At 30.8% G+C, this 16,598-nt stretch overlaps 1 protein-coding gene across 2 annotated transcripts in view; it reads left to right on the top strand.

Annotated features, from left to right (window-relative positions):
* LOC111681149 (flotillin-2) overlaps positions 1 to 16,598 on the top strand; it is a 347,120-nt gene that overhangs the window by 312,637 nt on the left and 17,885 nt on the right. The window contains exon 4 of one of the 2 annotated variants that reach the window (XM_046946685.1): positions 1,440 to 1,578. In XM_046946685.1, the coding sequence (XP_046802641.1) occupies positions 1,440 to 1,578 (139 nt within the window). The remainder of the gene's footprint in view (positions 1 to 1,439; positions 1,579 to 16,598) is intronic. The other variant, XM_046946686.1, reaches the window with a different exon arrangement.

The following is a 16,598-nucleotide window of genomic DNA, read 5'->3' as shown; positions in this document are numbered from 1 at the left end:
TTATATTTTCTTGTTAAAAATAATATTTTATAAAAAATCTTATTGTGATTATCCTTATTAAACATATTTATGTATTTAATAACAATAACTTAATAACATTCAAAACACAGGCATGGAAAATTGAAATTTTTTAATTGTAATAACTAAAAACAAAATAAATTTCTAAAGTGCCTAATTTAATCTCAGACTATACACTCGACTATAGACTAGATTATAGACTATAGACTAAACTATCAACTAGACTATAGACTAGACTACAGACTAGACTATAGACTAGAATATAGACTAGACTATAGACTAGACTATAGACTAGCCTATAGACTAGGCAATAGACTAGACTATACTAAATACTAGACTATAGACCAGACTAGAGACTAGACTAGACTAGACTAGACTGTAAACTAGACTGTAGATTAGACAATAGACTAGTCCATAGACTAGACTAGATTATAGACTAGACTACAGACTAGACTACAGACTAGACTATATACTAGACTATAGACTAGACTATACACTAGACTATACACTAGACTATACACTAGACTATAGACTAGACTATAGACTAGACTATAGACTAGACTATAGACTAGACTATAGACTAGACTATAGACTAGACTATAGACTAGACTATAGACTAGACTATAGACCAGACTATAGACTAGACTATAGACTAGACTATAGACTAGACTATAGACTAGACTATAGACTAGACTAGACTAAAGACTAGACTATCAACTAGACTATGGACTACAATATACTTTAGACTATAGACTAGACTATAGATTATATAGTCGAGAATATATAGTATACAATTAATTATGCTGCAAACTAGACTTTATATAAGACTATAATCGATAGGAGACCGCGATATTTTTCAATACCAAAAAATATTAAAGTATTTTATTTCCCATGCCTGTTACCATCATCTGTAAATTAAATAAATTTCATGTAAATTGTTTATTTTCCATGTAATATATTAAATTCAACTATGTAAATAATATTTTTATGTACATACACATATGTAATTGTGTGTTATATGTATGTATATTTATATATAAATATTTAATAACAATCTTACAAATAACCTATAAATATAATGTATTAATATTGTTATTTTTCTTTTTTTTCTATTTTTTATATATACGTTACGTTACGTTACGTTTCATTTCATTTACGTTTTTAACTATTTGATGGATTCACTAACTTCGTTCCTTATTTTGCGTGTTGACTCTCTCATCATCTTCATTTTGCTACATACACAAAATTAATAAATAATTCCTAATAAAAATAAAACTCAACTCTCCATCATCATCTCCTTCAAACTTCAAATAACAAAAAAATAATAATATAAAAATAAAAATAATCCAACCAAAAAATAATAAATGAAAAAAAAAACAAAATAATAAAATCTAAATCAATACGGCTGTTATCTTATGCAGATGATGAATGTTTATTATTTTCATCATCAGGCTGACGAACTTTTGGGTACGGCCAGTGAACAATTTTTGGGCAAGAATGTAAGTGAAATCAAGCAAACCATCCTGCAAACACTTGAAGGTCACTTGCGTGCCATATTGGGTAAGTAATTTGTCCTTTTTTTAATATAAAACAATAGAGAATTTAATATATGTTAGTGTTATTAGATTGACTATTTGGAGTATTCACAGTTTATTCATTAAAGGTCTCGTTTACACGAGCACTTAAGTATTAGGATTTGTCAAAATATTGTGTAGAAGAGAACAGATGAGATCGTATAAACGCAATATGTCATGAAAATATCACACATTGAGTTCATTATTTGAAATGGTTTAAAAAACAAACAGGTCGCATTGGAACAGGGATGTAGTTTTACGTAAACACAAAAGAGAAAAGAAAAACAGCTGTTTTCATAATACTTTGTTAATACCAATCCTTTAAACACAAAAGTATAAATCTTAAGACTTTTACACTATTTTTGGTCAAACGGATGGAGTTTCATTCTACTTGCATAAACTGTGAACGTATTAAGGACCCTCGACCCAATTACTCTTGTTTTGTATCAAAACCAAATTGTCAGCCTCACATAGATCCGTTAAATCGTGCAGAACATCTGCACTTAGTGGCTTTATTCTCTACTCTTCTTCCTTTTCATCTGACACCTTCTGGAAAAGTCATTACTAAGTATGTTTACTCTTATAGCATGAAGCCCGAAAGTCCAATTTAGAGTCAATAGTGAAGACCTTAGATCGTATTAAATCGACATTGAAAAGCGTCTTTCAAAAGTTGGTTTGGAAATGTAGAAAAAGTTGATTGTGATACTGTGAGCTGACTGAGTCATATACCCCTAGTTGATCTGAGTCCGAGTTTCATTCTACTTGCATAAACTGTGAACGTATTAAGGAGCCTCTACCCAATTACTCTTGTTTCGTATCAAAACCAGTTTGGCAGCCTCAAATAGATCAGAACATCTTCACTTAGTGGATTTAATCTCTATTCTTCTTCTTCTTCCTTTTCATCTGGACACCTTTTGTAAAAGTCATTATTAAGTATGTGTACTCTTACAACATGAAGCCCGAAAGTTCAATTTAGAGCCAATAGTTAAAACCTTAGATCGTATTGAATCGTCATTGAACAGCATCATTCAAAAGTTGGTTTGGAAATGTAGAAATAGTTGATTGTGATACAGTGAGCCGACTGAGTCATATACCCCTAGTTGATCTCTTGTTCGTATTAATTACTCTTGCTTCGTATTAAAACCAGTTTATCACTCTCACATAGATCCGTTAAATCGTGCAGAACATCTACACTTAGTGGATTTAATCTATACCCTTCTTCTTTCTTTTCATCTGGACACCTTCTGTAAAAGTCATTATTATTTATGTTTACTCTTATAACATGAAGCCCGAAAGTCCAATTTAGAGTCAATAGTGAAGACCTTAGATCGTATTGAATCGACATTGAAAAGCGTCTTTCAATAGTTGGTTTGGGAACGTAGTCACAGTAGATTAAGGTACAGTGAGCTGACTGAGTCATATAACCCTAGTTGATCTGAGTCTAATCGCTAAGTTCAGGGCTACCTCTAAAGCCATTACATCAATAGGAGACCAATTTAGCGCTTGTACATGCATAAACTGGTGTCACCCATGTGCGAGTAAATGCCAGAATCTAAATATTTTTGAAAATTCCATATCGAATTTTGGCTCTGGTGCAACATTGCCCAAGTAGTTATTTATTATTATTATTTCCTTAATTTACCAAACTGTGAGTATCCTCAATAAAGTAATAAGAACAAAATTTGTGGTATTTTTTACATCATAGTCCTAACACACGCTACATAATTGTGTTTTTTGCTTAATTATTCATATAATTTTCTATTTAAAAAAGACGAATATATCAGATATGAACAAATCTTTAAATAAATTCATAAGTACCGAAATAAGGATGTCTCATGCTTTGCACAACAGTCAACAGGAAAGTATTATATAACCTATTTATACCTCGTGTCTTAATGTCATATGTCTGTTGCAGTATAAATGTCTCAGACACTTAATGGCCCTGCGATAGGGTATTCTGCAGTAGCATCGCCGAAGAAAGATTGTAAATCTTACGACAGTAGTTGCTAGAAAGTTAATATCGACATTTTAACATAGACGTATTTTTAGACATTCTTCTCTAGAAATCGAGTCAATAGACGAGATGTCATATAACCTATTTATACCTTGTGTCCTTATATCGTATGTCTATTAAAGTATAAACCAGATTAAGATTTCTTAAATCGTGGATTAATCTTTTTGTAAACTTGAAACTCCGATAAATTTTCATATTAATTTATTCTTTAAACCAACATAGACAAGATCCTTTTAAGATTTAATTACTTGATATATCTGTTCAGTAATCACTTCCTATGTATTATTCTAACTTTAAGCAATTTACTTTAATACATCACATGACTTAAGTCATTTGCAAAAAAGTTAAATCTATTGTTGTAAGTAAGAAGTTTTTTTTTTTTTTTGTTCAAAAAGTTTTCCCCGACTAAAGAGAATAAGAAAAAAAATCTTATTGTCATCTCTGTTGTCATGTTTTAATAAGACAAGAATATTGTTGACATCGAAATCATTGTGCTCAATCTATGGGTACTGGACATCTTACTCAGATTGTTTTATTTTTCAATGCTAAAGGAAAAATTGCACAATATCTTTTTTTTATTGCAAAAAGTCAAAGTAATTTCAATAAATCTTTTTTTTTGGGAGTTTGACAATTTATTAATACTTGTACAATTTCATTGTAATGTTTGGTCCTAAAGTGGTGGAAGGGGAAAGTAATAATAAGTAGAAAAGAATTTAATGGTTATTTAGGATTAAGATAAGGTTAGAATGATTGGTGAGAAATAACAAACAATTTTCATTCTCTATTCCCATTAATTTCCTTCAAGTCCAGTTGTCATTAACAGTTGCTAGTTTATCGTTAAAATATTCATAAATTATTAATAAATAAATTACTATTTACGACATTTACTTTTAAATACTTAAAGGTATTTTACTATTGATTTTTCATTTGCTAAGAAGGACATTATTATAACAAGGACTCATTGTTTGTATGTCATTCGATATTGGTAACAAGTGTAAGAATTATCACCTGTACACGTTTTGAAAGTTATCAAAGAAAATTGTATTGTTTATATATAAAAAAATCTAAAAGTCATTTGAATGTGAACTATTATTAAAAATAATTTATGGACAAAGACGTCATATGAAAACTTATAAATTTATTAAGTTTATTAAACAGGTACAAGAAACAAGTAATAATTATAGTTCACTTATAAGGAATTTTCTATATAGTTTTTGAACAAAATGCTTGTTGTATCTGATATCTTTCTTAGTACACCCTACACTACAATCCCATGATTGTCATATGATTTGCAAGTTCTATTTTCGGTCACGTGCAGAATGTAGATAGATAGATAGATAGATAGATAGATAGATAGATAGATAGATAGATAGATAGATAGATAGATAGATAGATAGATAGATAGATAGATAGATAGATAGATAGATAGATAGATAGATAGATAGATAGATAGATAGATAGATAGATAGATAGATAGATAGATAGATAGATAGATAGATAGATAGATAGATAGATAGATAGATAGATAGATAGATAGATAAATAGATAGATAGATAGATAGATAGACAGACAGACAGACAACAGACAGATACATTCAGAAACAAATGCATTCTTTTAAACAAGTAGGGAAGTATAGTCGGGCAAGGTCGACCATATAACATCCTACACCATGAGTATATTTTTTTAAATTTTTTTTTTCTAAATGAGGCTTTATGTAGGAGTATAGGTCAAACATGGACCGATTCTCATTATATTTGGGAAAAGCATATATTTTTAAAAAGTTGTTAATTATGTTAAGTTTCATTGCGATACAAATGGTTACAAGTCAATTTTAGACGTTTAAGACATTTTTTGAAGGGGGGTTTGTATGGGGACTAGGGTCAAATACGAAAATCTGCAGTGTCATTTATACTTATATAAAACTTATTAGTGCCAATTTTTAGAGAGATAATAGTATATTTGAAGTAATTATGGCATAAAAAGCCCAAATCGGGAGGTACGGTTGTATGGGGGCTAGGTGAAATAATGGACCGATTATCTTGCGCACAAGGTTTACATTGACAGCCAGCCAGCCGGACAGACATGTCTTAATCGACTCAAAATGTGATTCTGAGTCTATCGCAATTCTTAAAGGTGTGTTACAAACATCAGCACAAGCGTATAATACCCTCCCCACTATAGTGGTGTAGGGTATAATTATTTTAAGGCAAATGTATCTAGGATTCGTTAAAGCCAACTATTGCTCACACCTTTTCTTTGTACTATATATATTATTAAAAAACAACACCAGGTGTTTTCTATCTAAATGGCTTAAGAAAACCTTTTTAATTATAAATTTATTTTGTCTGTTGCCGTAAATGTATTGCATATTTTAAAATCATAAAAGTCAACAGCAAAAACTTTAGATAATGAAATTTAAATATAAACGTTACTACTATTTTGCTGCTTAAATCTAATTAGGATTTATAAACAACCAACAGATTTTTTTTAGGGAGGAAAGGGTAATTAATTGTCCATATCAGACTAGAGATTTACAAAGTAAAGCGATTGTAAAAACAAATTATAATATCTACAATATTAGCAGATCTTTTTACAAAAGTAATCATTGTTTTACAAAAAGTGTGTATGTATGTTACGTCGGATTAATATACTATATAATATATAGACATGGGGTCTTATCTATATAGTGCAATAGATCGTTTAGTCACTGTCATGAGACCTCTATAGTTAGGGGGTCTAAATCGTGTCAAATTCAAATATCAAATTTCCTTAAACGAGTAACCTTTTTGGGAGTTTAATAATCCCTATGATAATATCACCGATAATAAGGTTAATCGGAGGAATAACTTTAAGTGTGGTATGACTTAAAGCTGAATGCCTTTCTCAGTATTCGTTGGTTTTCTGTGGTTCTACTCATAATTTTAATTTCCTTCAGCCAGCCAGCTGAATAAGCCCGCTGTCGATTTTAAAGGATTTCCGAGATTGTGTCGTTTTAAGGCTTTTCTTAAGACAGCTGAATTCATTTTGATCTTGGACAACTGAGTTTACGAAGTATGTTTGTTCTAAAGTCTATTAATGTAATTTTCTCAAACAGTGGTATAAATTTGGTCTAATAAAGTTAGGGCACGAATCTTTTAATACTGTGATACTGTCTATGACAATTATAACATTAAGATTTGTAGATCTGAACGCCTTTAAATTCAGACTTTTTTATAGTTTAAGATTGATGTAAAAAGACAATAACTTAATGAAGAATAGATGCAATAGATGTAAGGGTTTTGATTTTGGAAGCCATCATAATAAGAAGGGTTTACGGATAGCAACCAATATTGCTTTTTGTTATATATTCTCATGATCCGCTATATTTTGCAGAGTAAATGGAGATATCTTATTCTTACCTCTTGCACAGATGATTATAAGAATTGTTAGTTAGTCCTTCCTAGGTTTTTTAGTCAGGGTCTTTATAAAGCTGTGGAATTAAACGAGCTTCTATTCTATATATTTGTTATACCCTACATCAATTTAGTGAGGAGGGTATATTGGGTTTGTGCTGATGTTTGTAACGTACAATAATATTTATCCTATATCCACCTTAAAGTATACCAATCGGCTCAGAATCATTTTCGGAGTCGATTTAGCTCTGTCCGTCTGTCCATGTAAACCTTGTAATCTACAGGTCGCAATTTTGAAGATAATTCAATGATATTTTGTACTTGATATTCTATTGCCCCAGAGAAGAAGCCTATTAAAAATGGTTAAGATCGGTCCATTATTTCACCTGGCCCCCATACAACTGAACCACCGAATAGAACTTGTAAACCTCAAAATACAGGTCGCAATTTTGGAGATAATTTAATGAAATTTAGCATACGATCTTCTATGGTACCGTAAACGAAGCCTATTGAAAATGGTTAACATCGTTCCATTATTACATCTAGCCCCCATACAACTGAACCGCCGAAAAGAACTTGTAAACCTTAAAAAAAGGTCGCAATTTTGGAGATAATTCAATGAAATTTTGCACATGATTTTCAATGGTACATGAAATGGTTAACATCGGTCCATTATTACACTTAGCCCCCATACAACTGAATCGAAGAATAGAGCTTGTAAACCTTGTAATCAAACTAAAGGTCGCAATTTTGAAGATTATTCAATGAAATTTCGGACATGATCATCCATAATACCATAGACGAAGCCTATTGTAAATGGTTAAGATCGATCTAATCTATATATATAAAAGAGTAGCGTTACTGACTGATTGATTCATCATCGCACTGCCCAAACGCCTGAACCTAGAATCATGAAATTTTGACAGTAGATGTGTTTTTGGTTATGTAGATCCATTAAGGTGGGATTTTTGGAAATTTGTACATTTACGGGTAAAAAGGGGAAAAAATGGGTAAAAAGGGGAAAAAAACGGGTAAAACATGTTTTCTTAATTATCTTACACAATATTAGTGATACAAGAAAAATTTTAAATGCACCTGTATCTACTCTATTTATTGTAATTAAATTTTTGCTATTTCACTGGGGAAAAAGTACCAAAAAGGGGATAAATGGGAAATTTAATTTTATTCAAACTCATTGAGCCAATTTTTATAAAATTTTAAAAAGTAGTTTATTTACTCACTCAAAATAAGCTATTGGTATATTATTTTGGAGTTCGAGTACTAAGGCCTGTATAGGACCAAATTCGAGTAAATTGTTTAGTACCTTTTTGAAAGCACAATTTTTCTGAAACAAATGAATGCAGATTTGAATTATTTGAGTTTTATCTGTGATATATAGATTTAAATACGGAACATTTTGTAAAATTAATTCTCGAAAAAGTATATTTCTAAGCGAATAGGGGAAACATTGTACTCTTTTTATTAGTACTTTCCACTTAGGTAATCTTATGGTACTTTTTCTTCCTTCAAATGATAATCTATTTATGTTCTTTAATATAAACCAAAAAAACACATGATTATTAAACATACACGGTCCTCATTAAATAAGATTCTTTAAGAGACAACTTTTTATTACTTTTTATATCATAAATTGTACTTTTTTTAATTTTCTAAAATATTTAACGCAGGAACATTTATTTTAACATACATGGTCTTGACTGAATAATATTCTGTAAGAGGGAACTATTTGGTACTTTTCTATTCTTCAAATGGTACCCTTTAGTTTCTTTATAATGGTTAACCGGAACACACGGTCCTTATTAAATGAAAATTTATTGTGAGAGATTTTTGTACTTTTTCGTTTTTTCGATTGTACTTTTTGATATTTTTACGATATTGAACATAGTTAGGGTAGCGAAGCACCCAGGGTATGCTAGTATTTCATAATTTTGTTTAATATACTCGTATCTCGACAAAAAGCTACAAAACCAAGTTCTATACTAGCCTTGATAACCCTCATAAACTTTATAATTATAGGACTGGATCCTAGCCCCTATAAAAAGCCCCCTTCAAGATTTCACTCAAATGTCCACAATTTTTTTCAATAGTGAAAGGCAAGTTACGATTCAACTTAAATGCTTTATTATAAAAACTAAACTAACATGTTAGTTTTGTAACAGGTGTAGGGTATTGGTCGGCCTGGCCCGACTATAATTTCTTATTTGTTATTAAAAGTTTCCACTTTTGTAAATAGTGAACATATTATCATATCTAACAACTGCATATCTACTGAAAATGATGCCATAGTTTTTGTAACATGAATCACACTTGACAATGTAGCCAGACGTTCGTGCTAATCATATCAATATACGAAGATGCCAGGCATGGCCACCATTAACTCTAGAAAACTCATAAATTGAGACAACCCTGAATACTTAAACTTGAACCTGTTACCCAGCAAACTTAGTAATAAACTAATTTAATGTAATTTAAGCATAAACCTTAAAAAACTGTTAATCTTTATAAAATTACAACAGATTAACAAACAAAATGAATTATTACTTTAATATTTAAGTAAATCTTGATTGATAAGGTTTTTGTTCCATAATCTACTTCTTCTTTTTTTCAAATCTATCAAAACAACATTTATCAAATATAAATATTATTTTAACAGAAATTTTACGTCATCAACTTAATAAATTGAACAAAAAGCAGAACACATGTTCAATCATCAATGAACTTTATCGTATCGTAAAAACAAGTGTTGTTGTTTTCTTTTTTTTTAAATTACAATGTAACTGCTTTAGTTCGATTGTAACTGAATGGAATTTTATATATTTTTTTTGCTTTTTTTAACTTTTTTCTATATTATTTATTTAATATTTTTTTGGGGGGAAAGACCTTTCAAAATGTATTGAACTCTCACGCTGTTTGTCATGCAACCTTAACTAATAATTTCAATTTAATTAAATTGAACAGAAGAACAAAAAAAAAACAACACAATAAACAAGTGTTCATTTTTTTAGTTTATTTAATATCTAATAACAGTTTAGAATGAACAAAAATTTAAGAAAATTTAATTTTTTTGTTTACCATCTCATAAAAAAAAAACATAACAGATGACAAACCAAAGACAAACTTTTAATTAAATGATATATTTCTAAAAAGAAGAAAAAAAACATTATTATATTAATAAAAGCATTTTATCATATTGATGTAATTGTATATTTTTAATGAACTTGAACTTGATAGCAAAAGGAAGGAGTGTTCCGTTGATAAAATGTCCAATGGAAAAAAAAACATGAACTTACAATTTATTACTGCAAAACAGTGAAAACTTTTAAAGGTGGAATGCCTTGTAGCTAATTATTTTACTTATAAATGTTTTTCAGTACTAAATAATTAACAATATTTACTTTTATGTATCACTAGTCCTTGTAAATGTCCTTTGATAGCAAGACAAATATAATCAATAAAGGAAAATATTCCATTTTAATGAAAGTAAATAAACTATAATTGGTAGTATTAGCCTTACAAACACACTCTGTTTGCCTAAGACCTGTAGTATTATTCACGTACACTCCTTTTTGTAATGCCCTACTTAAAAAGAGTAAATATTATTAGCTGGACTACAGACAAGACTATAATCTTGACTAAAGTCAAGTCTATAATCTGGACTATAGACTAGTTTATATACAAGCCGACGATTAAGACTATATGTAAGAATATTGTCCGGAATATAGACAATACTATAGTTTGAACTATATAGGACCATAGCCCGACCTATAGACAAGACTATAAACAAAACTATAGACAATACTATAGACAAGTCTGTAGTCTGAACTATAGACTATAAACAATACTATAGTCTGGACTACAAACGTGACATTAGTCAGGACTATAAGGAAAAATAAAGACAAAGCTATATGCTATAGATAGCATATAGACAAGACTATACTCTGGTCTATAGAGAAGAATATATTCTGGACAAGACTATAGTCGGGTATATAGAGTAGTCTATAATTTGGACTATAAATTGCATGGAGTAAAGATTATAGTCTGGAGTCAGACTAGACTATAGTATGGACTATAGACCTGACTATAGTCTGGACTATAGACTACACTTTAGTCTAGATTATATACTCGACTTTAGTCTGGACTACATATTAGACTATAGTCGGGATAAAGACTAGAATATAATCTGGACTACAGACTACACTATAGTCTTGACTATAGACTAGACTATAGTCTGGACTATATTCTAGGCTATAGTCTGGACTATATACTCGACTTTAGTCTTGACTACATACTAGACTATAGTCTGGACTATAAACTAGAGTATAGTCTGGACTATAGACTAGACCATATACTAGATTATAGTCTGGTTTATATACTTGACTATAGTCTGGTCTATATACTATATAGTATAGGCTATAGACTAGTCTATATTCTGGACTATATACTAGACTATAGTCTTGACTATAGATAAGACTTTAGTGTGGACTATAGACTTGACTTTAGTCAGCACTATAAACAAGACTTTAGTCTGGACTATAGACTAGACTATAGTCTGGACTATAGAATAGACTTTAGTCTGGACTATAGAATAGACTTTAGTCTGAAATATAAACTAGACTATAGTCTGGACCATGGACTAAAATATATACAAGACTGTAGTCTGGACTATATTCTAAACAATAATCTGGACTATAGACTAGACTGTAGTCAGGACAGGACTATAGTCTAGACCATGGACTGAAATATAAACTAAACAATAGTCTGAACTAGACTGTAGTTTGGACTATATAATAGAATTTAGTCTAAACTATAGACTCAACTGCAATCTGGACTACTGGTAGTCTGGACTATAGATTAGACTTTAGTCTTAACTATAAACTAGACTTTAGTCTGGAATATAGTCTATATAGACAAGGCAATAGTATGGACTTTAGACAAGACTATAGTCTGGACTATCAACAGGACTATAGTCTGGACTATAGAGAAAACTATAGTCTGGACTATAGAGAAAACTATAGTCTGGACTATAGAGAAAACTAAAGTCTGGACAATAGAGAAAACTATAGTCTAGACTATCGTCTAGACTAGTCTGAGCTATAGACAAGACTATAAACTGAGCTATAGACAATACTATAGTCTGGACTATAGAGAAGACTATAGTCTGGACTATAAAGAAGACTATATTCTGGCCTATAGAAGCCAAGACAGAAGTTTGAAATATAAACATGATTCCGGACTATAGATAAAACAAAAGTCTGGTCTATAGATAACTGCACAAAATAAAGTCTGGTCCATTCCAACTATAAACATTCTGAATGAAATTAGATAGAAACTCTTTTGATTCTAAACTGAAATGACACAACCCTTTCTTTCGACTAGTATCAAAAAATTGTGCTTTATGACTCGCACACTACCCCAGTTAATGGGTTAAGACAAATTTAAATGAAAATAATAATCTTTTCGGAAAAATGAATAAATTAGAAAAGATGAAACGTAATTATTTCAAATATATTAATTATGAGCAACAGACTTAAGATTTTGCATCTCATTTATATTAAGCATTTAATTGAATTCATAATTATGTTTGGTTTCAAGAACATTATTATTTTATTCTGCAATTTATTTAGAAAATATGACAAGACGACAATTTGAGCGGCTTATGTTTTTACGTATGTATATAAAGCAGGGGTTGACAAGAAGAGAATGTGAAGAATACATTTCTCAATTGCATTATTTAAAGTTTAAAACCTACTGACTGTTTTTATGAAATTGATAAAAAGCGTTTAAAAATCTTATTAATTCTTCATTGATTTCACTCCCTGCTTTGTTTAACTGACGACCACTGATTTATAGCCACATAAAGTTTACTCAGGGTTGTATGTTAACATAATTTAAGTGCTTAATATTTAGTATTTAATTTAAACATTTTTATTGTTATTATTTACTAGATTTATTTTATAATATTCAAAAACATTAAAGTTTACTAAATAAACGACAAGTGTGTTCAAATAATAAAAAATTCTATAGATCATTAACTTTTGCCATAAATACTCACTCGTATATGAAAAATGTTCATTCATATAAAGAAAAGAAGAAAACAAATCTAATAAAACCACATAAACGTAGTAGCAATGTGTTTATAAAAATATAAATTGTTTGACAAATGACACAAATATATTCACACATCATTAAATGACGAACAATATGTTTGAATATTTTATAGTATTTTAGAAACGGGTCAAAATGATGAAATAGATAAAAAGAATAAAACAATTATACACTGTTCACACGATTAAATTATTCGTCATTCACGCTCTCATTCTTCATTGAATTCTCAATTACATACCAATTACGAAAGAATGAGTGTAATTTCTTATTTTTATCGTATACGAGTGACCCTTTAGGTTCGCTCATGTCACTCGATCCGGTTAAAAAAGCAGTCATGAGATAAGTTCTATCTCAGTTTCTCAGTTCCCTTTAGGAATTGCAAACTTGTGTTAATATTTTTACAGATCATAAAAATTTATTTTCTAAACATTATTTTCCAAATGTCACATCAAATTTCCTTTAACAGAAACTTGTATTGGACAACCACAGCAAAAAGGAGAGTAAAAATAAGAAATTATTAAAAACAGTTAACCACACACACACATTATAATAAACTACAGCAGCACACACTTAAAAATGATTTAAAAATCAGACAGAAAAGAAATATAATCGAAAAGGGACGTTGGTCAGAAATGAGAGAGAAACTGTAATGAGTTAACTTGTAAAGGAAAGCAAAAAGTGTTTAAAGCCAAGAGAATTATTCTCGAGTGGGAAAGAAACTAATACAAAACAAGTTCCTTGGTAGTAGGAATCTGTGAAATTAAGTGGGACTTGAGTTCATTGAGTTGTCTTGTAACTGTCTTGGTATCGTCTAAGACACGAATGTCGGAGTGTTTAACGTGAACACCTGTCTTGACGGCCTTATTTCACGGTGGTCTTTTTCATTCACTGGGTAGACTTGACAACGGTCTACCATCGCCCCTGAATCCTTCAATAAAGAACTCAGGTGGCAATTTTTGTACATGAATATACCGGTCCATGTACAAGCACATTGCTGAAGTACTCGAGCTATCTAATCTCTTGCCATAGTAGCCGCGTTGCGGAATGACAAGCAGCATAGGCTCAAGCCCAATGCACACCCCGATAAGGAAAAAGCAATCACTGGTCAATAGAAGGGGGTGACTAGTCCCAACATCAGGTGAAATCTATCTTTCGGTTATATCGGAGGATGACCACCCTTATGATGCCATGAAATATTGCAATATTTAAAATGCAATCCTTATCATCTAATGACCCATTCCAGTGCATTCCTTAACCGATTTAAGACCGCGTAACCACACTACTGAGATGGCTTTGTTGTTTTGGCAACAGCACCTACAGACATATTTGTTAGTCCGAAATACCCAACAAAATGGATCAGAATGCATCTTTTATTAAACGATAATTTGACAAAGAAAAATTTAAAAAAATTCCAATAATTTTAGTCCTAAAACCAACATTCTCTCCCCGCGATTTTGGGTATTAAACCATAGCCATAGTTTCACGTGGATCCCGAGAAACCTCAACCAACTGACCAGCCAGGACATAGTCCTGCGGGCAACTGGCCACCAGTAGTACCAGATTATGTGGTTTTCTGGTTAAACCTCTTTTCAATCTATGCAAGGACTAAGCCAGGCAGTATACCATAAACACCTATTTATAGTCCCGGCCGACTAGAAGTTTTGGTAAGAGTCAAAGTATACTTTTTTCATAAAGCCGGCTTCACATGAGTAAACAAGTAATACGATCTGTCAAAGAGTACGGATGGGATCATTTAAACGCACATTGAGAGAAAATACAGATGGAAAATTTGACAGTCGTATGGCTCACATCATTGTTTGAAATAATTCAAAAAACTAGCAGTAGATCAGGGATGTATTTTTGTGTAAACACAAAAAAAGTGAAACAGCTGATTCTATCTTACTTTGTTATTGTTTTATATCAATCGTGCTATACGTATGGAATTTTATTTTACTTTTTTATTGGACTTTACTTACGTTAAATGTGATCGACCGAAAATGGAATCCAACTCCCATGTATGGGCAGAAGTTTCGGATTCCATTCGGAGCTACTCGACTGTATGGTATCCGATTCTATTGATTCACTGGAGCACCGTCGCAACGTTGGGTGTATTTCAATGTTCTATCGATACTATGATAGAATGTTTTACTCTGAAATTAGGGAACTCTTTCCCAATACCCGTATATTTGTACGCAGTACTCGACTGTCATCAAGGCGCATAACAGTATGTTTTGCGTCGTAAAGTAAAAAGACCAACTTTTTATAAATCGTAAAAAGTTAAAAAATAAAAATTTGTCTTCAAATATAGAAAAAGTCGTCTTTTTCTTTCAGCTATATAACTTCACTATGATACATATGTTAAGCGATTAGGTTAGGTTAAGTTTGACATTCTGCATTTAAAGTATTCGAGAGTCTTTCTGGTCTTTATTTGATACTGAATAGATATATAAGCAGGCGAAGACAAAGAGTAGAAAAGGGGACTAGAATTTTGAAGATTTGCAAAGTATAATTGAGAAAATGTTATCAGAGACAAGGAATAAAGTAAAAGTTGACATACATGATAAAATCTGGGTCAACAGATGTAATCTTCGGGGTAATTGAAAGCTATTTTCAAACCAATCTCAGCTCCTAACTATTATAGGCGTTATTATAATGGATAGGTCTGATAACTCATCAAAGTATTGTTATCCAAAGAACTTAAAAGGAATGCCCCTAATACTGTTTATTGATAAAGAATTGATTCCTCTTTATCATGACAACTTCTTTAGAAGTCTTTTTGCATACAAATTCCGGAATAAAAGTGATACACATAAAAGTTTTGTTGAGATACGCTTATCATGCGATTAGTGATAAGCATATATAGGGATTTTCCTATATACAAGGTCCAAAATCATCTCAACGTATTTCCTCTTATTTTAGGTGTGTTTACAGGAAGATAAACAAGTAAATAACATCTAGAAACCAGTAACTAGTTCTTCTAAATGTCATTCCTCATGGGTCACTAAACTATTTTACTTGACATTTATGTCTGTAACAGTAGTGTTAACTGTGTCATTCATTCTCTTTAAATATCTAATACACATAATGATTATGGCTTAATAACTTTTAGACACGTTTCATGATAGAACAAACACCATATGAACGGACCACAAACTTTAACCACTTTTCCAAACGACACACACAATCGTGGTAAAAATATAATGGTCATGATAATAGTGATGACGATGATGATGTACTCGTACATACTCAAGTTTTTTTTTTTTTCTAGAAATGTAATAAGACATTTATGTCACATACCATCTTCCTACTGACAACAGCTCAGTTTTATTTTGAAATACAATCTGAAAAGGACAATTATGTTATAAAATGTCTTGTGATTATGAATGTAATGAAAGAAATTACTAAAAATAGATTCATATTTTAATGGGTTTCTCTTTTACCAGCTGTTAAGATTAGATAATGAAAGTAATGATA

The sequence above is a fragment of the Lucilia cuprina genome, chromosome 3, assembly GCF_022045245.1.
Source record: "Lucilia cuprina isolate Lc7/37 chromosome 3, ASM2204524v1, whole genome shotgun sequence".
NCBI lineage: Eukaryota > Metazoa > Arthropoda > Insecta > Diptera > Calliphoridae > Lucilia > Lucilia cuprina.
Note: the sequence above shows the minus strand (reverse complement) of the source record. Positions and strands in the feature narration are given on the sequence as shown.